The sequence below is a fragment of the Nothobranchius furzeri genome, chromosome 1, assembly GCF_043380555.1.
Source record: "Nothobranchius furzeri strain GRZ-AD chromosome 1, NfurGRZ-RIMD1, whole genome shotgun sequence".
Classification (NCBI taxonomy): Eukaryota; Metazoa; Chordata; class Actinopteri; order Cyprinodontiformes; family Nothobranchiidae; genus Nothobranchius; species Nothobranchius furzeri.
The window spans coordinates 56,197,411-56,222,163 of record NC_091741.1 but is presented as its reverse complement, the minus strand read 5'-3'; the positions used below and the strand labels follow the sequence as shown (position 1 = coordinate 56,222,163).

Genomic DNA, 24,753 nt, shown 5'->3' with positions numbered 1-24,753 from the left:
TTGGTCTTGTCTAAAAAAACCACTGCAATAGTCTCACAGTGAAGGAAAACACCCTACAGTTACTGACCTACGGTGCCAGTGCAGACGGGGGTTCTGCACGACTTTCTGAACGGGGAATGTTCTGCTTACAGTGAGGTGCACTTCATTAATAATAATAATAATAAAAAATAACCCAAGTGTCCAAAGTAGATATAAAATTTACATTAGAGTGAACCCAGTCCTCCAGGTAAATGGCTATCCAGTGAAACAAGTCTTTACTCAATAAGGAGGTAATAAGTAAACACGAGACGCTCTCCTACAAATAAACCTTTCATCAACCCTAGGTAGTCAACTACTACAGCAGCTTTATGGCTACGCTGGTTCAGCACCCGCCACAGCACGGGTGTAATCAAAGTCAAGATGATCTGATAGCTTTTAGCTCAACGGAGCCATGTCCCTAGAGCCAAGGGCATCACTAGTGGTCACAATTGTGCCACTTAGCAGAGATGGCTCTGAGCTTCATCTGCTGTGAAGGAGTTCCATTCACGTCACAGTTCACACACTGAGGTATTGAGAGCAGTTTAGAGGTACAGTATTCTGATCTACTGATATCATCTAAACTGGAAATGATACAAAACCATTAGCGATGAGGCCAGGTGAAGTATATACAGATGTATGTAACATTGTGGTCCATTCAGTTGTAGTTGTAGTAGTAGTAGTAGTAGTAGTAAGTAGTAGTAGTAATGGGACATTGGAAACCAAACAGGAATTTCAAGTCTGGCCGTTCTCCACCTCTAGGGGGCTCCCTATAGCTGTCTTAGGAGGGGCAGAAGGCTTGGTAGGAGACTGCAGGAGGACAAGGAGAGTCGTCGGTGACTTTTATTCTGGTAGACTCAGCGCAGAAACTTCTGGTTTCATCTTGAAGTACTGGTTGAAGCGCAGAACTGCATATCTTTAAGTAGAAATACACAAAAGAGAGACACTGTTAGCAGTTTAAACACACCAAAAATAAACCAGGCTGCTAAATTATATCATGAACTGAAAGGCAAAAGGCCTCTTTAATACAGCTCTGTCACAGAAAAGTAAAATGTATATGTTGCCCCTTGGCGCCATCTTTCATAAGCATGGCATCTAGGGCTGCAACAAACGATTATTTGGATAATCGATTAATCGGATGGGGTCTCGACACGATTAATCGATTAATCGGATTACATAGGGACATTTTTAAAAACAGCTAGGGAAACGTTATTTCTCTCCTTCCTTCGCTTTATTTAACACAACATTATTAGAAAACAGTTCAATAGCAGAAAAACAACATGCCATCACCTAAATTGTCTTATAAGGTGTATAGACAGAGACCCTAAGCTACATCTATCTGTGACCTAAAATGCTTGGTCCAAGTTAAACAGCTTAAGGGCAATTCTCATCTGTTTTGTTTGATCTCATCTGTTGACATTTATTTTAAATGTAATTAAACATAGGCTGTGAATTAATCAAAATTGATCACTATTTCCAAAAATGACTGAAAAAATACCAAATAAAACAAAAGTAAATGAATGCCATCCTCCTTGCGATGATGCCCTGGGCAACTGCCATAAAGTCACATCAAGAAATGCTGCTGATCATTCCAATGATCCCAAATAGACTCACATTAGGCCACATGAAAGCAACTGAACCCAAAAATATATTAACCAGTATATATCTGCACTCTCACACAACACGCCTGCAGCAACAGTTAGGACTCCTCCCTCCCTTTTAAAAGCGTTTTTGCTTCCGAGGACATTGTGGTTGTAAAACCACATGCTAGTAGTCTGGCCCCGGTGTGATCAACCAGTTTCTGCGGGAATGTGACGGTGGAACCAGGGCCAGATTAACACTTTGTTGTACCCTGGGCAACAATATTCAAGGGCTCCATCATCACGACCCGAGGATCACCATAATGTGGTCACATACAGAATATTTTACTGTAATATGCAGTAAATATACTCAATACTTGAATGCCTGACAACACATAACCCGCCCAGAGTAACCTTTGACCCACCTCGTGTGGACTGACCAATGAGGAGAGGGTCTTAACTTGAGGCCCTCTCTTCATTGGTCAGTCTGCATGAGACTGACTCTCAACTGACGTTCAGTCATAGGCAGCGAAGCGTCTCTGTGCAGCGCAAAAGCCCGGGTGGACAGTTTGTTTAACATAGGGTGATCATATTTCCATTTCCAAACAAGAGGACAGGGGATCTGTGCCTATGACGTCACACTATGGCAACGCCACACAAACCATGTTGGGACCCATTTTTTGTAAGAACTAAATTAATATCAAATTCTGCCAATAAAAGGGCTCTAAAACAATTCATATGTAAATATTTTGCATATTTAATGCAAAATCTAATTTTTCTAAATTAGTGCTGCAACAAGGTTTTATTAATAATAAATTATTATACCTTTTGTTTTACTACACCATCGGTAAGCTTCCTGTGCACAGATTATTAAGGATGCTTGTTTCAGCTGTGAGATTAGACGATAGGATCAATGAAAAAATAAGTTGTCACACACTCCATGGAAACTTTCAGAGAATCCACAAATAGTGGCTTTCAAATAGTTTTGTTACTTTTTGCAAGTTTAGAAAAGCAGCAGATGAGACAGCATGTCTGATAATTTAGTTTTTCATGTGATAATATTAGAACATGTCAGTAATGTCTGAGGGGCTTTTATAAACACCGTATAACTAACACTACTGGAGAGGGCATGAATTACACAGAGGCTTCTGGGGAGCCCAGTTATGGGGGGGGGGGGGCATTTTGCCTTGGCCCCCAAAATGTCTTGAAACGGCCCTGGGTGTGTGACTGAGTTTTGAAGGTGATCTGAATTGTATCAGATGTATAAATATTACATGTGTATAACTTATTGTTTTTTACTGGTAAAAACGTGTAGTGGAGATAAATCTACCTACATTTTACTTTTCAACACTTTGTTTTGTTTCCTTGTTTTTATTTAACTATTTTCCTGTCCTGTCTGTCTCTCATCTTCCTGCATCTCCTCTTAATTCTCCAGAAAATCTGCTGCCTGGATTCTTACCTTTTCACCTCATCAGTTACTTTTGAGCAGATCAAAGGGATCTCCTGACCGCAAAGCGCAGAGCGCGTTTTCGATGCTGCGTGAGGTGACATCACCACAGCGCAGGTGATGAGCTCCGCAGTAGCGAGCTTCAGGCACAAACAAGACAGAAAATAGAGAACATGTGCGGACATGAACGATCGTGTGCTAATTATAGTTTTTTGGTTGCGCCACTTTGAGAATGGACCGTGCGCTGGAAGCAGCTGCCTGGATCGCTGCACAAGAACGCGGAACCGGTTCGCAGCAGCGCAAGTCTGCCGGCTCTCCCTCGCGCTGATCTGCTGACTGCCGACTGCCGGTACCGGCTCTCCCTCACGCTGATCTGCGGCTCTCCCTCGCGCTGATCTGCGGCTCTCCCTCGCGCTGATCTGACTTGCTCTGGTCTGCGCGCAAAGGCGGGTGGGAAGGGGGGGGGCGCTTTTGAAAGAGTTGTGCGACACAACGAATCAATGACGCAATTCGTTGCCAACGCTTTTAGTAATCAATTTTCATCGAATTTATCGATTCGTTGTTGCAGCCCTAATGGCATCTCATACCACTTCTTTGCGGACGATGTGCAGATATATGTCCCACTACATTCTCGAAGGCCATCGTTTGATAAATTACTGAATTGTCTACAAGTCGTTAAAAACTGGCTACAATTGAAAATTCTCACTTTAAATAACAAAATAAACTGAAATAGTCATTTTCGGGGACCCTGGGCTGTTGCACGGGGTAACCAGTGTTTTTGGCCCTTCAGAATCCTTTTCCGTGTCTCAGGCAAGAAATCTGGGTTTTTCCATTGATGGTCATTTTAAGCTTGATAAACAGATAAGTTCTGTGGTCCAGAGCGTGTTCTTTCATTTGCATGTTCTTAGTAAAGTCAAGCCCTATTTACCAATTAAAGACTTTGAAATGGTTATACACTTGCTAATCATGTCGAGACTCGACTACTGAGACTCTCGATATCATGGACTGGAGCAGTCGTCAATTCACCGCTTGCAGGTGGCTCAGAATGCGGCAGCTCGCTTGCTGACAGGTAGGAGACGCAGGGATCACATAACTCCGGGCTTACAAGCTCTTCACTGGCTCCCGATCACTTACAGGATTCAAATTAAAATGCTACTGCTCTGTTTTAAGGCGCTACACAATTTGGCCCCTCCTTATCTGTCGGAACTCTTAAAACACTCATGTCCCCAAAAGAAACTTGCGATCATCCTCTCTACATCTTTTATCTGTTCCCCAGTCTAGGCTGAAGTCCAGAGGCGACAGCTTTTTCTGTGGCCGCTCCCAAGCTCTGGAACAGCCTTCCCCTACAGATTAGGTCTGCTAACAGCCTTTCTGCCTTTAAGGCCCTGTCCACACGTAGCCGGGGATCTGCCGAAACGTAGATATTTTTCTACGTTTTGGCCTGTCATCCACACAAAAACGGAGTTTTTTCACACGAAAACGGATCTTTTTAAAAACTCCGGCCAAAGTGAAGATCTGCGTTTTCTCCGTTTTGGGTGTCTGCGTGTGGACAGACAAAACCGGAGTTTTAAGGTCCACAACATCACTTTCCACGACAAAAAAAAAAAAAAATGCTGACATCACGTGTGCGACCTGTGTTTACACTAGCCGACAGCATGGATGCCCTCAGAGCTGCGCTCGCTTTATCAATTGTCCAAGCGCTTTTTGCTTGTTTGTTTTTGCAAGCGGAATTACTGCTCCTTGCGGAAGACCACAGACGAAGGACGAGGTTAAGAACGGGGGAAGTACTGCTGCCTACAGGTCTGGCATGTCCTTAACAACGTATTTATCCGGGTACGTGTGGACAGAGTTTGTTTTTAAAACGAGGTGGTGTGGATGCAAGTTTTTGGAGGGGCGGATATTCGTTTAAAAAAAACGGCTACGTGTGGACTAGGCCTTAGTCTCTTAAAAACCTACCTTTTAACCCTTGCCTTTAACTGATTTCATCGTTAATTTATTTTACGTAGGGTCTACTGGACGTTTTTCAAGTGTTTTACCATTTTATTTTTACTGCTCGTCTGTGTACAGCACGTTGTGCAATCTCTGATTGTTGGAAATGTGCTATATAAATAAACTTGACATTGACACTTTATGACAAACATACCCCAAGAAGTCAAAATTGATGGTGGAGAACTTGGCCTGAATGAGCGCCCAGAGGCCCCAGAAGAAGTGCGAGGCCTAGACACAGATAAGAGGGTTAGTAAGAAGGATGTCGGTATTTCTCAACACACACAATTCATCAAAACCCGTATGGCAACAAGGAATAGTTGACACAGAAACGTCTTGTCCTCTTGACAACAAACAGCAGCGATGTTTCAGGAAAAGATGAGTCTCACTGATCGGTAAGCTTTCCTGACTGATAATCAGGCCATCGTGCTAATCCGTTTCACCAGCGTGAGGATTATAATAAAGCACCTTAAATGAATTAAAAAATGCAGAGGAAGCCCTGATAATGATCCAATATTAAAGTCTTGATCCCATTTCTGATAACTCAATATCACGTTGGGTTTCGTTATCAAGCCCTACAAAAGCTGAAAGGCAAGTTTGTTTTGCAAACTATTTCCTGGTAGTCCTCATCGCTCTCAAGGTCCGTGACTACAGGTTTAGTCAAAGTAAACACAAACAAGGTATTATTAGAATACCAGGGGCCCAACTTCATCTGACTCCTGAAATCAGAAGGAAGCATTAAATACTCACACAGAAAAACAGAAAATCTGAAAACTCATTTAACTTTTTTGAGAGGTTAGAAAAAAACTGTCCCAATTCTCTAATATACTTAAGTTTTTTATATTTCTGTTAAAATGTTAAAACTTTACATTTTATAAATGCTGATATAAATTTATCTCAAATAAGCCTCCATAAATTTCTTAATATAAGGTGAAACCCATCTGAACCATCCATCTCCAGAACACCTGTAGGTAATTAATAAAGGCTGTGAAGTTGTCAATAATCCCTGTGAATTATGGGAATAACTGGTAGAATATTACCAAACATATTCAGTTCGATTCAGTTATAGCGCCAAATCACGACAGCACGTCACACAGTAAACATTCCAATACAGGTCAGTTAATTAAGCCAACCAGTAAAAAGTTTCCTATATAAGGAACCCAGAAAATTGCATCGAGTCACTGACTTGTTGGCTCATAGTAGGGCTGGGTGATATGGACCAAAACTTATATCTCGATATCTTTTAGCTGAATTCCGATATACAATATATATCTCGATATTTTTCCTCCTGTAAAATATTTACAAGTTAACTCACTTCAAGCTGTCTTGAGAAATTATGAACATAAATCAGTAGATTAAATGCATAAAAATGTATTTATTCTTGTCAGACTTTAACCTTAGTGCCTATCCTCTACCAGTGTGAGCTTTTGAAATGCTGGTACAGCTGTCTGCTAACATGCGCGCGCGCACGCACACACACACACACGCACACGCACACACACACACACACACACACACACTTGAGAGCTAGATGTGTATCAAATGTCCCACAGGCACGTTTTAATTATATACAGTATGTATAATTAATGTAAAAATATTGTTATGTGCTCTGCCCCTTTTGGGCCACATGATGGCCTCAGTGGCTTCTGCTTCACCTGTCTCCTGCTCAGCAGTGTGTAATGGGCAATCATGGGTCAGCCGTTAAAGGTTGCTCTCCTGCTCACAGTCCTTGAGAAGGTCCAGGGTAGTGAGGACTCGGAAGAGTTTTTGCTGCTCTCTTCTCCTCGCGTGTATTTGTTAGTCTCAGCTTTAGATATTCGATTTGGTATTAGGATTAGATTCTGACTCTCTGGTAACCGCGATCTAAGAACGGCTGTTTGACTTTGTGGACTTTTCCCAGCGTCCCGGCTTAACGGGACGTCCCTCAATTAGCTTGGGGTTAGTAGTAATTGTATTTTGGTTAGTTAATCCCCCCTCCCGGCCCCTTATGGGCCGGCGCTTTTAGTTTCCCTTTTATGTGCATTTCCTTTAGTTTTGTATATATTTTGGCTGTCACCATGTTTTGCTTTTCTTTCTGTAATTAAAATCCTTGGTACAGCGACACAGCACTCAGTTATTATTCAACCCACACACCAACTTTATTTCTCCCTCAACAACATCTCTCCTAGCGGGCTGAGGGACATAGCATTTTAATTTCATCTAGAGGTGGGCCATATCGTTTATTTCTTGTCCAGAGAAAAAAAATCTATCATGTTAAACTAAATTTATGTGATGTAACTGCATCTACTGAAGATCACATGGGTCACGCACTGTGACGGTTATTAATTAACCCTAACCCACACCTTACAAACTCTTCACTTTTTCAACAGAATCGTTCGGAACGGAGTATTCACTGGCAATACTAGCACAGCAAAACCAGAAAAAAAACGGAACCGGAACAACATTTCACACCCGTTGAGCTTGCCTTCAAAATAAAACGTTACCCCTATAGTTTACTATTCAAACCCTTACTATACGTTTGAGGTCATTTGGCCACTCAGGCTATCCGTAGACGTTTCCTGATTACACAGGGGAGGGTGGGGTTTGGCTCCTCTCTCCAGCTCCGCACACGCAGGATGGAAAAACAGAGCTCAGTTGGTGTTAAACGTCCCCAAATAATTAAAAACCAGGACCTAAAATGCCAAGTTTAGAGCAGCTAGGGATGGGTACCTTTGGCATTTGAATCGATCCGGTACTAATTCCCGGTACCTACGAATCGATACCGGTATTTAACAGTACCAATTTTCTATACTTTTGAGTGTTTATTATTTTAATTCTATTTTATAATTAAATATATATTTTTCTCAACCTATAACAATATTTGATAAATATCACGATAAATAACCTACAACTGTTTGTATTTTAACATCGTCCTTGTAGTTTTATAAGCTGATAATTAAACTGAAGCAAACATCTTCATTGTGAACTAAATTTACTGTGTATCTTCATTCCTTTTGCCGTCTTTGTTCATTTGATTTTTCCTACTGGGAAGTTAGAATTTCCGAGGAGAACGCGAACGCACCATTAGCTGATAACAACGGTGGCAATGGAAGCTAACATATCAAGCTGACGTTATCTTTAACAGTTTATTTAGCTGCTGGAGCAGATTAAAACGATGATGCCTCACACTTAGATCGTTGTCGCTGGTTTCATCTTCACCCAATCACCCGTCGCATTTAGTAAAGTGAAGCCAAACTTTAGAGCGCGTTCATGTTCTTCTAGTCGGAAATTCGGAGTTCCGAGGAGAAAGCGAACGCACCATTAGCGAAACGGAAGCCAACATATCAAGCTAACATTATCTTAAACATTTTATTTACCTACCGGAGCAGATTAAGATGAGGATGTCTCACTTAGATCGTTGTCGCTGGTTTCATCATCACCCAGTTACCCATCACATTTAGTGAAGTGGACCCAAGCTTTAGCGTGCGTTCTTTCTACCATGCTGCTCTGTTTACCACTGGCTCGCAGCGAGCGACGACATAACGTTCTTGCGCATTCGCAGCTGTCTTGGCAAGTTCTCGTTATGAAGGACGGGTACCGAAACGAGGCACCGTTTGAAATGACGTGAATCGGTGCTCGGTCGGTACTATGGAATTCGGTCGGTACCTTAAAAAGTACCGAATTAGGTACCCATCCCTAAGAGCAGCACATTTATCCAGAGGCTCTCAGATTGAGCAAACTTGTGAGAATACATGTAATAACCGCTTAGAGACGGAGCAACATGTCGTTAGCATAGCGGCTAATCACTAGCATAGCAGTTTGACCAGTTATATCGATATAAAGATATAAAGTCATCTTATATCTTGTTAAAAGATTATATCGATATTTTAGAAATACTGATATATCGCCCAGCCCTAGCTCAAGAGTCTTTACAGCAATCCTCATACTAAACAAGCATGTCGCGACTGTGGAGAGGAAAACTCCCTTTTAACAGGAAGAAACCTCCAGAGGGACTCGGAGGCCTGAAACACTATGTTCTAGCTGAGAGAACAAAGCAGATCAAAAATAGCCCACTGATTTAACGTTGGTTCCTTTTCCTGAAGGGAACGTGACAGAAACATTTATCCTGAACGGATTGTGTGGAATTGTTTTTAGGGACATGATGACTGGAAGATGTTAAAATGTCTGATCATGACTACAAAGCTCTCGAGGCGTGCCAGCTTACCGATCAGAACTGATTACAGAGTGAATAGGAGCTCATTTTTATAGTTTTGTAGTTATTCTGATGTAAACTCAAGCTCCACCCCCAGGAGAATCAGAAAAAAAACAAAAGGACATATATAAAAACTCTCCATATGTGAAGCAACGATTATCCGAGTTAAAACGGAAGTACTTACCAAAGCAAACTTGTTTACTTGAACAAAGAGACGCTCCACCTCTCTGTCAGTGACCACACCCTCACAGCCTTTGTGCTCCTTATAAGCTTCCAGGTAGGAGCGCAGCCACTGCAGCTGAAAGGCCCGGTCTGGGTAGTGACTATAGTCCACTTCATTCAGGCCTGGAGGACAACACAGTGAATGTTATATTAAGGAAAAAAGCAACATTTTTGATAGTTTTCCTGAATAGTTTAATATTTAGATGCATTTTTACCGGCAAACTCGTTGAAGTGATTCCCAATGTCAAAGGCTTGGTAATTGTACCCAGCATACTCGTAGTCAATGAACTTTACGCTGCCTGAAAACAAAAGAGGACTTGTTTAGAGAAAGACACCAGATGCATAAACACAATGATCATGTTGTTTCCCTCTGATAGCTCATAATCTCAAGCCTCTTTCTAACTTAGTTCTCTCCACTTCTAACTGGACTAGCTGATGTGATCTGCTAATTGAACGGGCGCGGAGTAAGAGTTTGCATTTTGAAAGATGTACAGGAGAAAAGATGGAAAAAGGAGGAATCATTTTACGTGTAAGTACTAGAAAAACTAGTTGGTTAAAAAAAGGTTCAATAGATGTGTCTGAACATTAAAATAACCTATTCAATTATGTTTAAGGAATTCAAATAGGTTTATATTTTGGTAAAAGCACAAAAGAAAAAGAAAAAAAGTATAGAAGAGGATGAGATCTGGCATGCACACTTTCCCTCAAGTCTGAAGAGAAAGAGGCGGTAACATTTAACACCCTGGAGAAAATAAAATAACATGTCAACGCACCCTATAGGCAGCTGGGATGCATTAAAGATTACGATGCAACACATGAAACATGTACGAAGGGCTAATGGAAAGAGGACGAGCTGGCGGTGCGCAATGTTTGCTTTGGCTGCAAGCTTAGCATGAGAAGGGAAAATGCCCATGTTACAGTTCTGTTTGCAAGAGGATGAACAAGGAAAAGGAAACAAAAGTAGAGGAACGAAGTGGGAATGGACAGGAAAGTACGGAGATACTCATGGAGAGGGAGCCAAGGCAGCAACACACTGGAGGAGCTGGAGTCAAAAGGTCCGTCAGCTCACAGGAGTTTTAGGCGCGTTGGGAAACTTAAAAAGGTGATGAAACACCATAAATAAAAGAGCCGATCTGGATTTTTAAATAAAATCACAACAGTTTCAGGAGCTTTAGGTTTCATGTTTAAGGAGCAGGAGGAAGTTGAATAATGTGTTGCTGTCTGAGAGCGGTTGAGAAGCAGAGAAAATGTCAAACATGTGAAAAAACAATGAACAAAGAGGGAAGCAGTCAGTCATGAGGCTGTAAATCTCAAAATCCAAACCCTTACTTCAACAAGCCCGCACGAACAAACACTTTCAAAGGAAAAGAGATTATATTCTTAATCTAAGTCATTCATTTGCATTATTTTTTTTAGCTTTGGCCAATCAGTTTGACCTCACAAAGAGACAAAAAAATAAAATAAAAAAAAAAATAAATAAAAAAAATTAAAACTTTTTTGAGGTGTTGCTGGACTACAGAGAAAGACACTTTGAGGTGGGTTACCAGCCGGCGTGTGGGTCCTAGCGGGACACAACTGAACACCTCCAGGCAGTGGCTATAGCCCCCCTGTGCAGCAGATGAAAAGGTTTGTGCAAACATCTTTCACACATGCTCACTCTCTCAGGCACATTTGTCTCTAGTCACCCTTTCTTCCACGCACTTTGGAGACATCAGGGCCTGCTGCCACAAACCCTCCCTCACAGCCCCCACCCCGCCACACTCCCATCCTCACCCCCCTAGTGCTCCCTCCCCATTGGTCTGCTGGGGAGCCAATAGCATGGTGCCTGCTGCTTCTGCATGTGACATGAGCTTGAAAAGGCTTCTTGTGACTGAAGCTACAGACTTGCACAACGCCTTGAATCAAACGTGAGCTGCAGTCTGCGTGAGTGAGTAGTTATGTATGTATGTGTGTGTGTGTTTTGAACAAAAACAGACCTACACTTCTACCTACTGCCCATTTATGGGTTTAACAGTACAGGAAGTGGCAGCTTCACTGCCACGTGCCTGATGAGGGCGTTCAGATCAACCACAGCACTTGTGTTAAGCTGGGCGGACACTGTGCGACTTTTTCACTCGTAGCACTCAGCTTCAGCTCAAACTGTACGATTTCCTCGCAGCGCAGATCTCACGAGCCTTGTGCTCACACTGCACGTCTGGTAGCAACACGTCGGACCTAAAAATAGCAGTTTTTACACAACACGTCAGACTTTTTTGTCTTGCCTGTTGTCCTTCGGGAGTGTTGCAGGGGGACACAGGGATTTATGGGGGTTGGATGAGGAAAACGAAATAAAGAAAGTAAATCTGTGTTTTGTGATCAGTTTAATTTGACAAGAACACGACAAACACGCTTTCTTGACAATCTTTGTGAGTAAAAAAAACGTGTAGAAACAAAAACGAACAACGTGTGTTATTAGGGAAATAGCGGGCGAGCGGTGTTGATGCATGATTGCGCATGCGCCGTGAGCGGTTCTGATACATTTGGGTCCTTGAACCATCAAGCTCCTCCATATCTGTGTGAACTTGTCCATTACTACAACCCGCCGCGTGCTCTCAGGTCTGAAGATAAGCTCCTCCTAGCTGTTCCGAATGCACGTTTAAAAAGCCGTGGAGAAAGGGCTTTCTCTGTCTGTGCACCGAAGCTGTGGAACGCATTACCACTGCTAGTGAGGCAAGCACCAACAGCTAGCATTTTTAAATCACGCCTGAAAACTCACTACTTCAACCTAGCTTATACCACATAATTATGAACCTCACTTACATCTGCACTGTTTAAAAATGGAATTCACAATATCAACTTCCGTATTATTGAGGTTCTTTTTTAAAATGTTGTTCTAATTTTTTATTCTCCTTGTGTTTTATTGATTTTTAGCTGTTAGTTTTGTGACTTTTGTTGTATTTCCTTTTTATCTTTTATCTGTGTTCGACATGTTTGTATAATGCCGGTTTAATTAACTAACATTTTTAGTGTACAGCGCCTTGTTTGGTTGTAATGCCTTGTTGAATGTGCTTTATAAATAAAATTGGAATTGGGTCGCAGCGCCGCTTCAACAGTGCGATACCCTCACAAGGAACGAACAAAATATTAAACACGCCAGAAGTTTGTGCGAGCTCACGATTGCTGATCGGTAGCTGGTCACGTGGTGTTAATCGCCTCTCGTAACCCCCTGTACACTACACGACGCTCAGCGCAAAACTTGCCCCGATGTCGTGGATTCTCGCACGAGTGGGAAATCGGCTCAAAAAAGTGAAAAAGTCGCACAGTGTACGCCCGGCTTTAGATATGTAGGAAGCAACACATTTATGTGTGTGTGTACTGGACTTTACATGTTTAAGTGGACACATCTGGACATTTCCACATTGTGGGGAAATTTGGCTGGCCCACACAGCGCAGAAAACCTCAATACTTGGTTTTAGAGGTATGGTTTGAATTAAGTTTTCGTTCAGGTTAGGCATAGTGGAGCCACTAAAATGAATGGAAGTCAATGAAATGTCCACACAAGGATACAAATACAAGAGTGTGTGTTTATGAATGAAAGAGTAAAACGCATAACCACATTTAAAACTATGATCAAAACCTTTTATTGTTTTTGAACTTATGGTTTGTTGAAAGATGAGACTTTATAGTTAGGAGAAACGTAATTTCTTGTGAGGTTTTAGTCTCTAAACTCTTACATCTTGTATAATAAGTAGATTTTAAGCAGATTTTTAACTTGAGCAGATGCACTTCCAGGCAGGAAGACATTTGATCGGAAGCTGCTGGGTGTTGGCAGCACAAGCAAGAAGAGAGAAGAGATGATGATGACGTTTCCTCTCTAAACCGGTCAGTCCTGCTTTGCCTTGTGCGGGTCAGATCAAAGCCTCCCCACAGATCTTGGTGATTTAAAATTAAAACTGATACTTCCTCTACGTCTCAGCTTTCAAACATGATAATCTACACGTCAGTTATTCCCAGAAGTGCTTCACCAAGCTAACTCCCAACTTTCTAATCATGTGTAATCAGAAATAGTTAATTTCTTTTAACTTTATTTTCAAACAGCATAGAACACCTGTGTAAATCCACCATGGGCCGCAGATTTTATTAATGCCTATTTATATATATGTATAGCAGCAAAAAGGCAAATCTCAGGTCATGACTAAACAAACTTGGGTAGCTTACGGTTAATGGTTAGTTAATTAGTTCCCGGAAAATAACTATTCCACTTTTACTTAGATATAAACAGATTATCACGCCTTCATACTAGTTAAATCCTCCCTGGGATTATAGTAGCAACAATACAAATGGAAAACTGCAAAAAGAAGAAGAAACTTTACATGTGTTGTAATAACTAGCATGTAATTAGCCTGACTGATGGTTTGTATTTATGGACAGTGGGAATGCAAGTGGCTCCTACTGCTGCCATGAACCCATCCTGATTAGTCTGAGCAGGAGGGCAGGCTACGTGCGGGCCCCCAAAGCCTCCTGTGCGTGAGGTGAGGTTTGTCTCTCTCCATTCCCTCCCCAGGGGGGACAGCCACAGCCTCCTCTGTCATTCCTAGAGGAGAAAAGCTAGACACAAGGAGCTGTGAGAATGGCCTCGCCCCCCTTGTCACTGACAAGGGGGTAAACAGCTCTCATACCCTCCCTTTAAATCCTCCCCCACCTCCCAAACACACAAACCATACGGCCCAGTTTATCTACAGCTTGATGCTTTCTCTTCTTAAACAAATAATCCAACAATAACAAGAACAGCTTAGCTAATATATTAGATCTAAGTCTGCATGGTTACCAAAGGCTGCTTCACATTCACACCAATGAAACATGTTACCGTCACTGCAGCCACCTAAACTCATGCTGCGGGTTAAACTGAGACTTGTATTTAAAATCATTTGTTAAAGAATTTTCTATTTTAGCACAGAATTAGAATGACATCAATAAAGACTGAATAAAATCCATGCAGGTTATTACGCTGAAGCAACATTCGAGCATTTGGTCTCAACACAAATGAGCAATTTGCATTAATTCAAACATAAATTTAGTCCAGAGCTTTTGCAACAGCAAACAGGTGGACTGTCTTGTCTGAGCGTTTTGTTCCTCACTCAAACAGCGACCATGAGTGAAGCGGGAGCCCTGCCTGATATGGGCGTAAGCTCCACAACAGAAATCACATCCCAGCTAATGGAGTAGCGTCTGGCGGCAGTTCATACTCACCTTCCCTTTGGTTGTAGATGATGTTTTTGCAAAGGAGGTCGTTGTGGCAGAGAACCACAGGAGAGCCCAGCACAGACAAGCTCTGCTGGAGCCACAGCAGCTCTTTTCGGAGGGCCTGAGGGCCTGGGACATCCACGTTCAACCTGAAGGGGGGGGGGGGCAAAAACATTAGCTTACGTGGCAGGGAAAGCTACAAACATGAAATGTTATTCTTCAAAAGACAGAAATTAAAGAAAGTTTTGTTATAGATTTAGACAGATTGCCCCCCCCCCCTCCAACACACTAAAATCCTTCATGCCGGAGGCAGTGAATCATATTTATCTCCAAACTACGATGGAATTTCCTAAACCATACAGGGACTTTCACTCAACTTGTACAACAAGCCTTGATCTGGCTGGAGACCAAGAACAACCACGCCCTCGGAGCTAAAGTCAAATTGCTGTAGCGATCCGCACCATAGATCACACAGACTGTCAGATTTACAAATAACAACTTTTTCATTTCATTTAATCAAGAATGCAAATAAGGCATAATTGTGAGACTTGTTATGGACACCGTGGCTTCTAAAAGCGCAGAGGCAATGGAAAAAGTGGAAGCCACTGTTGTGTATATATGATAATCTTGAGGACAATCTGTTAAACACAACCAAGTCTGACTCATCATCCCACTCTCCTGTACGGAGATAACAAAGCTATTCTTAGACACCTTTTTAAGAAACACATTCATGATGGAGAACAGCCACATTCCTTTAAAACAGCTTTTCTTTTTACATAGAAAATTCATTTTGTCTTCATAGGTTTAATCAGATTTAATTGGCGTGAGTTCATTTGTGAATTTTGGATACATTTTGCCTAAAATAGAAGGAAATGTAAGTGGTTAACGCTGTTCGCTCTCACCGGTCATTCTGCTCAGGCTCCTTGAAGCACTTGGAAATAAGCGTGAAGTACTTGTCCATCTTTAGCCACAGGTCAGACCGAGGAACCCAGCCATTATGGGCATGGATGGCGTGGTACTTAGCCAGCTGTCTCGCAATAAGTCTGAAAAACAGAAGCAGAAAAACCAGAAGAGATTAGTTAAAAAGTATCAGACAACAGCATTAGGATGTGTTTTACTTCCAAATTACAGCCTAATCTGCAGCATTAGAAGATACAGATAAAGGAAGCATTAACATTCTTAACACCAAACTGTTTAAAAAATGTCGCTTTTATTTTTAAAACGTGTGTGATGTAAAGGTTTTTTTTTTTTTCAACAGAACCAGAACTTGGGGGTCAACAAAGCTCCTTTTCAACATTAAGCCCAGATATTTATAACCCTGCAACCTCAAAAACACCTTCTGGGCAACTAAAACGTCACATAAAAAGAGAGCTTCATGTGGGATTGCAGGAAATAGACCAAACACAGACACCATGAAGGTAACTGATGTTTTTAAAAGGCACAAATTATTTGACAGAGAATCGGTTGAGAAACCGATAAAAAAATAAATAAAGTGGACTTAAGTTTTCAAGTGATACAACATGTAAAAATAGCACAATTAGAAAGGTAGCTCTACAGTTTGTAGAAATGTTTCCACAACATGAAGGTCTGTTATTTTTAAGAATGATGAGGCATATGAACCCTTAGCTGTCCTCTACTCCCTTTGTTTACAACAAGATTAGAAGTGTTTTTGTTGACAGAGACAGTCCGTGACATCTCCTAGTCTTCTTACCTGTAGACCGACTGGCTGCGAATATGCTCGGGCTCCAGTGCAGTGCCTTGCAGAAATTCATAGCAGAGGCCGTTGTTGAAGGTACAGTACAGGCGTGGGGCGCAGCGGTGCGCATGCAGCACTCTGAAGCTTTTCACCTCATTTTCCCGGTCAACCAGTAGTTCGGTCTTGTTGCCATAAATACGAACGAGGACCACGTCCTGCATCACTCCACCCACATAACAACCGAGCAGTTTGTTGGTTATTCCATCTGTGAAAAACTGCAAACATGGACACGAGAGGTGGAGAACAGTTCAATCGGGTAATTAAACACACGTGTGTGGTTAAAAAAAAACTCTTGCTTAAAGGTTATAAGGAAAACAGACCCAATAAAGTCACAAAATTTAGGATTCATTTCAACCATCTGCATGAAAAAGCTGACAACATGCTGTTTGGAAGTCAGGTGCTAAACATACCAGCACTAATTGTTCACTAGACATGGGATTGACTAAGAATGATGGGATTGTGAGGAATTTTATTTACCACCAGAAAGCAATGACTGGCATTTGCTGAAACCCCACTCTGCCTGAAAGGAAAGGCAGGAAGGCATGTGATCACCTTCATTCCTGAATGTTCACAAAGCAGAGCCACACCCCCAGTTCATTAATTAAGAAAATGATTCCTGCTCAGATATCCTAGCACAGGGATCTATTTGGTCATGTAATTAAAACAGTAGCCCTGGTTTGAATTAAGGGCATCAGTGAGCAGAACCCTCGGATAACAAGATTGGGTCATGTATGCAAAATGTAAATGCAAATATGTGTGGCTGCGTTAAGTTCTCGCGTCTTCCAGAAGATTCCCAACGTCATGGTTGAATAAATCCTCTTTTAACCTCCCCTTCATTCCATTAGTCAATGGTTTTATGAGAAAATTGGGAAGTTAGGTTAGGCAAGGCAGAGGAGCAAAAAGCTAGAAAGAAAAACCCCAACCGTTTCATCTTACGTGACGCAGATGGAAAGAATCAACCCTTTGCTAACGCGGAAAAAATGGAATAGGGTTCTTTATTTTTTAACTCTATCCAACCCCTATGTAAAATGGTTTGAAGTAATTTATGTAGACCTGTTGCTCTATGAACCGCATCCCACATCACAATAAACGCTAATTTCATTTGACGAGGGAACTTGACACCTTGCTAGCTAGCTTTAGCGTCAATATTAGCTCGTTTTTAACCAATATAACAAATGCAGAGAATCTCAAGATATCAGATAATATCGAAACGAATTACATGTGACACACTCAAAATGAGATGTTTAAAATCAAATACCTTCATTTTAATTTCGGACGGCTTCCAGCTCGGTCTGAGATCTTTCATTAGCTGCAGTGCACCGGATCTGTAGTCGTTTTCGTCCACGGTCACATCTATTTTGGGCACAAGAGGAGCCTCGTCCGGGACGTGAATGAAATTAGCCATTCTTAAGAACCGTGTTTCTTTAGCTAGTACTCACAACGAATGGAGCAAATCAACGCTTGGTAAGAGTGCGCAACGTATGTAAATATGTAAGGATTTGCGGGTAGCTCAGTGAAGGCAGTGTGTGGCAACGCCTCTCCAGAGATCCCTCCCACCTCTTCTCACTGACTTGACTCACTAGTGGCGCTTGTTTGTGAACATTATCACGCACCGCTGGCGGAGCCTAATCGTCATAACGATTTCAGATTGTGTTTTTGGAGTGTGCAAACTTTTTCAATACCTGAAACATTAAAATGTAACAACTTTCACATGTATATTACATGAATATGAATTCAAACATGAATAAAAGAGTAACTTTCAGTAACAGGAATCGGGGGTCCTCGGTGAATACATACAAGCGTACACATACCGCAGCTACACTGCTTACGTCACATCTATCGTTTTATAACTTTTTAAAATTTTATATTTTTCTTGACATGTCAGTAACACGTATACACTAGAGCTACTATAGCGATACAAACATAATAAAAAATAGACAAACTGATAAATATAGAACATCTTTACTCATCAAACTGACAGTTGTTCATCCATTGATGAAAAAACCTGGATTGGATAATTTTAGCTAACTACAGGCCCATCTCGAAACTCTTTTCTTTCAAAGCTGCTGGAGAGGGTTGTATATTCACAGCTGGTAGCTTTTCTCAACACACACAAGTTATGGGAGTCAGAGACATTGCAGTCAGGGTTGGACACAGAAATGTGACAGCACTTTTAATGGTCTTCAATGATACCTTATTAGCTAGTGACATGGGTGATGCTATTGGATCTATCTGCAGCTTTTGACACGGTCGACCATGATATCCTTCTGGACTTAACGCAACACTGGATGGGGATCACTGACCCGCCCCTCCAATGGCTCAGCTCCAACTTCAGGGCAGGAGCTACTGTGTTAGGATGGGTGAAGCCTCATCTATAGGGTGGGACTTCGCTGGGGTGTGCCACAGGGCTCTGTCCTTGGTCTCCTTCTTTTTGCTGTAAATTTTCTACCCCTGGGGCTTCTTTTTGTCAGCATGGTGTGAAATTCCATCTTTACTCCTATGAGTGCCAGATCCATCTTCCACTCTGGCGGGGGGCTGGTGGATCTGTCTCTCCTATTCTGGACTGTTTAACAGACGTTTAATCCTGGATGACTTCTAACTTTTTACTACTGAACGACACAAAAACTGAAGTCATAATTCAGCCCTGGATTAGATGGCTCTGACGTGGACCTTGGTTCTTTGACGCCATTTGAAAAGAAAGCTGTTAGCAATCTGGGGATAAAAGTTGACTCAGCTCAGAAGTTCAAGACACAAATTAATACAGTTATGCAGGCCTGTTTCTTTTTATCTGAGACGCCTGTCTAGGATTAAGCCCCTGTTGTCTAGGGCACACCCGGAGTCTATTATGCATGCATTTGTCCTGTCTCAACTGGACTACTGCAATGTCTTGTATGCCAGTTTGAATCAGGGCACGATTGCAAGGCTCCAGCTCGTCCAGAACCTTGCTGCACGATTTCTGATAAGGAATAGACGCCGGGAGCATATCACTTTGCTGCTGGAGGTCTTACACTGGTTCCCGATACAGTACAGAGCCAGATCCTCCTACTTGTGTGCAGGGCTCTTCAAGGCACTGCTCCCTCCTATCTTTCAGCACTACTGCACAGACATGTCTCATCTCAATTTCTTTGCCCGGCTGAGCAGGAACTTTTGGTAGTCCACCGCTCAATACACAGACCGAGGGGGAATCATGCATTTTGGGTTCTAGCTCCAACACTCTGGAAAGGGTTGCCTCTAAATGTTTGGCAGGCACCATCGCTTCTGATTTTTAAATCTCGCTTGAAGACTCCTTTTTATGTGATGGTGTTTCATCATTAGGGATCACAACACTGCCTTGATCTTTTATTGTTTTTTATTGTTTTTCATCAAATTTAACATGTTTTCATTATCATTTCCTGTTTTTATTCGACTTCATCTTAATGTTTTATGATCGTTTTTATTTTTATCTTTCTTTTAATGTTCCACGACACAATTTGTTCTCATTGTTTCTTTTAAAACCACAAATGTATATAGATTTAAAAACTACACATTTCTTTTAAAATGCATTAAAATAAATTAATGAAGATCTATTTTAGTTTAAAGGTCCCCTTGAAGTAGCTCTCAGTTTTTAAAATTTGGTGACCCCTTCTATAGATATTGTGCTGAACCTTTTTTTTTTTGCAACGCTTTCACGTCCGGTGGAAAAAAGAGGCTATGAGTTATCAGATACCCCAAATGCAGCCAGAAGGAAATGCTGCCATCTTAAACAGCCCAATCTCCAAAGTGTCACATCTATTACATCATAGAACTTTACATGCCTGTCAGTTTTACTTGTAATCGTTACTTTGACAGAAATATTTGCCAGCTCTCGGGAAGAAAAAGATTAAAGGGGTTTTGACTGCAATGTGAAAACAGCTTATGTTTGTAATACTAAGCTAGAAGAAAAAGAAGAAGAAGAAGAAGAAGAAGAAGAAGAAGAAGAAGAAGAAGAAGAAAGTATCATTTCTATAGCGCCTCTCAAGATAAAAATCACGAGGCGCTTCACAAAAACAAAACATGTAAAAATATAAAAAAGCATTTAGAAAATGTTTAAAAATATATTTAAAATGAGCAAAAATAGACAATTGGGATTTAAAAGAAAAAATGTAAAGAAAGAGAGAGAGTGAATAGGAAAGAGGGAAATCAGTGGATCCTGAGGAAGGTGGAATAGGTGGGGAGAGCAGAATAAAGAGAGAGTGGTGAAGAAGGTCATACAAAAGCCAGCTTGAACAGGTGAGTCTTCAGCTGCTTTTTGAAGGAGACCACTGAGTCCACTGATCTCAGGCTCAGGGGGAGAGAGTTCCAGAGTCTGGGGGCCACAGCAGTAAATGATCTGTCACCTTTGGTCTTTAGCCTGGTGCGCTGCACAACCAGTAGGCTTTGATCACTGGACCTCAGGGACCTGCTGGGGGTCTAGGGACTAAGAAGATCACCAATGTAAGATGGTGCTTGTCCATGTAAGGCCCTATAGACCAGAACCAGGATCTTGAAATGAACCCTGAAGTTGACTGGCAGCCAGTGAAGCTGGAGGAGAAGCGGGGTGATGTGGGTGTGTTTGGAGGACTTGGTCAGAAGCCGAGCACAGGCATTCTGAACCACCTGTAGACGGTTCAGGGAGGTTCTGCTCAGACACGTGAAAAGAGACTTACAGTAGTCTAAGCGTGAGGAGATGAAGGTGTGGAGAACTGTCTCAAGTTCAGAGCGGGACAGAATGGGACTCAGCTTAGCAATGTTCCTGAGATGGAAGAAGGAAGAGCGAACAAGAGAACTGACATGATAATCCAGGATGAGAGCTGGGTCAAAGGTCACACCAAGATTCCTGACAGAAGGTTTGGTGTGGGAAGCAAGCTGACCAAGAGAGTCTCTGACTTTGGGAACCAGCTTTTCTGGGGCACAGATGAGGATCTCAGTCTTATCATCATTCAGCTGAAGAAAGCTCCCAGCCATCCAGGTTTTGATAGTCTAAGCAGGTGTGTAACAGCTGCAGCTTAGACATCTCATGGGGCTTAAAGGAGATGTACAGCTGTATGTCATCTGCATAAAGATGGTATGATATTCCTTTGAAGGAGCTCAGGATGTGCTGAAGAGAAAGCATGGAGGAAGAGCAGAGGCCCCAGCACAGAACCTTGTGGGACACCATGGGTAAGAGAGGTGGTGGAGGACCTAAACTTGGAGACGGCCACAGAAAAGGAGCGCTCAGAGAGATAAGAGGAGAACCACTCCAGAGCAGATCTTGATAGGCCTACCCAGACTCTCAGCCTCTCCAGTAGCAGGTGATGGTCAACAGTGCCAAAGGCTGCAGTCAGGTCCAGCAGGACCAGAACAGAACAGTCCCCTGCATCACTGTGAGTCAGAAGGTCATTAGAGACCCTAAGAAGAGCTGTTTCAGTAGAATGAGCTCTACGAAAACCTGACTGGAAGCAATCATAGATGTTATGTTCATCAAGAGCAGCTGTGAGTTTTTTAGCCACAACCTTTTCCAAGATCTTGGAGATGAACGGAAGTTTAGAGATGGGTCTGAAGCTGTTATGGAGAGAGGGGTCGAGACTCGTTTTTTTAAGAAGCAGGTGGATTACAGCGTTCTTAAAGTAAGCAGGGACCTGACCAGAGACCAGAGAAGCGTTAATTATAGAGAGCAAATCTCAGAGCTAAATCTCTTTTTCCTGTTATTTCCTTTGACAGCAGACATGCGATTTGTTTGTGGTTTTCCCCAGTAATGTGAGCTACTAAGCATAAACAAAGGAGAACAAGTTTTGGATTTCTTTCAGATCATGAAACTTACAACTCTAAGTAACTTGTACCAACATGCAGTTAATTGGAACAGTAATAGTAGAATCTAGAAATGCTGCGATAAAGACCTCCATTAAGCTTTGTGAAGTCTCCCACTGCACTTTGTGGTGGTTGACCCCAAATAGAGAATTGCAAGGAAGAATCAAGCTGTAGCAGTCATCTTGAATATAGTTGACTCAAAATCCTCAATGGATTATTTTTCTATTTATATAAACCACATAGTTGATTTGGTAGAAGTGTTTCATGGTTATTTGAATAAGCCCAGTTTTTAAACAGAGCTGGCTGATGAAGCCTTATAAAAATGTGAGTTCTGATGTTAGTAATAAAACTTGCTGACCATGTTTGCTCTACATTAGCATTAGTGACCGGCTTGCTGGGTAACGTGAATACATCAGTGGATAGGATATCCAGTGACGGTTTTACCATTAGGCATCGGTCGGCGTCCGCCTGGGGCCCCCTTATGTTGGGGGGTCCCCTAGGCCTGACCGCCAGCACCCCTCTGTTAATGCCACAGTGGACCATTCCTTTAAAACTTGATGCACAAACAGGAAGTGATTGGTAGTCATTCCACTCCAATCCAGTTGGTGGCAGTAATGCACCAAATTGTTGTTTGCCAAGTGCCATAAGACCACAAATAATAATAATAAGAAGAAGACAGGTGGGAGCGTTCATAACAAACTCGAAGCGGTAGTCAAAACATTAAGCATGAAATGGAGTTATCCTAGTGGCTCCAATAAGAGAAAGAAGCAGCTTGCTATAAAAAAGCTTTTATCTTCACTTCCAAAAGGGATGTCGTTTTTCTATGTAAACATCAAAAGGAAGCAGAAAATGAAAGACAATGGAAAATGTTTAAACGAAGAAAACATAGACCAAAGTGGAAAATAGATGAAGAAAAAATAACAAAGGCAAAAGCACAGGAGCACTGACAGGAAGAAAAAATCAGAGCAAATATTGAAGGCACTCAAAGAGAGAGAAAGACAGGAAAAAAAGAGGAGGACTAATAAAAATGGAAAATAACTCATATCAGAAGAGGAGAGAGTTTTGCAAATCCAGTTAAAGATAAAATTGTCAAAAATTTAGTGTAAGGGGGCCCCATGTCTGTGTTCGCCTTGGGCCCCCAAATAGCTAAATCCGCCACTGGAGATATCAGTGCTTGTCCAGCCCTTTTGTCCGGTGTCTCCATATGAACGGAAATTTCAATTTTATCTTGAAAACACTTGACACACTGTTGACTCACCTCTCCTACTCTCTATCTCACCTCTCTCTCTCGCACGAGCGGCACGCACACACACACACACACACACACACACACACACACACACACACACACACACACACACACACACACACACACACACACACACACTTTATAACCTGGACAACCCATCACTCTCATTTAGTCATTTTCTATTTATACGCGTAGTTAGAAATTTTCCATTATACCCAGAGGGCATAAAATGCTGTTACCATATCAACGTCCACCAACGAGTGTTCCTAAAATCCTCGTAGGCATATCCTTCTGATAAGTCACTGACCCTGAAAACACAAGGTCATAAAACACAAACCTGGAGGCAAAGTATCAAGTGAATTTCTTCATTTGGGTTTTATTTACGGCAAGTTGAGAAATCCCTTTTAGCTTAAACAGTTTCTTACTTTTATTAAAATGATCTTATTTTCAGTTTTTTTTCTTGTAAAACCTTGAAAAGGAGGCACAGTCATTTGCGTAAAAAGGCAGTCCTCTGACTGTTGCCTTTCTAAATATGTTCTCTTCTTGCAATAAGAAGTGCTCATTGTTGTTCTCTTCATGTGCAGATCACTTGTTGCTTTCTGCTACATTTGCACAAACTGAACTGAGTATTGTCCACTCAGCACCCTTGGCTTGGCACGGGCTACAGAATGACTGGAAATGACTGAGTGATTTTACATCCAAACTAAAAATCCTTGAAGCCACCTTCACAACGTGCAACAGTTTCATTTGCATAGTTGTCTTTTCAGTTTTAAATGTAATATTTGTTTCACTATCCTTACAACCTATGTGATGCTTGCTGCTGCCTAGTCAGGTCTCCAGTGAAAGAGGTTTATATCTAAGTGGGATCTTCCCAGTAAATAAAAACAGTGTTATGAGCACTTATGTATAACTAGATTTCACTATCAGATAAAAGTTTAGCTCTAAATCTGTAAAACTGACTTATCTTTGTGTTTGCTAATGTTGATTAGCTTTGGTAGCCATCTTCAATCAGATTGGCTATAAGTTTATCAATTGTAGGTGAACATCGAAGGATTAAACAGTTTACTTTGGCAATAAAAGATTTACACAAATACGATGCACAATGTAGTGTTTAAGACCGCCACTGGGGATGACAACGGTTAAGACGACAAAACTGCTAGAGCCATTTCTGTGTTTTCAAAGGTCAGTCACTGTGGTGGTCAACATCAATTGGGTTGACTCCAAAAATTATCAGTTGTAGATTAATATCTTGTTTTTTGCTTCACTAAATCTGCCCTGTGGATCATAAAATATTTCTAA

At 41.7% G+C, this 24,753-nt stretch overlaps 1 protein-coding gene across 1 annotated transcript; it reads right to left on the bottom strand.

The window, feature by feature from the left end:
- Positions 1-635: 635 nt before the first annotated feature.
- etnk1 (ethanolamine kinase 1) lies at positions 636-18,015 on the bottom strand. Its single transcript, XM_015956354.3, has 8 exons — positions 17,680-18,015; positions 16,377-16,636; positions 15,568-15,708; positions 14,672-14,814; positions 9,658-9,741; positions 9,405-9,565; positions 5,186-5,259; positions 636-931 (listed from the first exon to the last, which is right to left on the bottom strand). Exons 1-8 carry the CDS (start codon positions 17,824-17,826, stop codon positions 859-861), a joined length of 1,083 nt encoding a protein of 360 aa, XP_015811840.3. The 5' UTR covers positions 17,827-18,015; the 3' UTR covers positions 636-858.
- Positions 18,016-24,753: the final 6,738 nt, after the last annotated feature.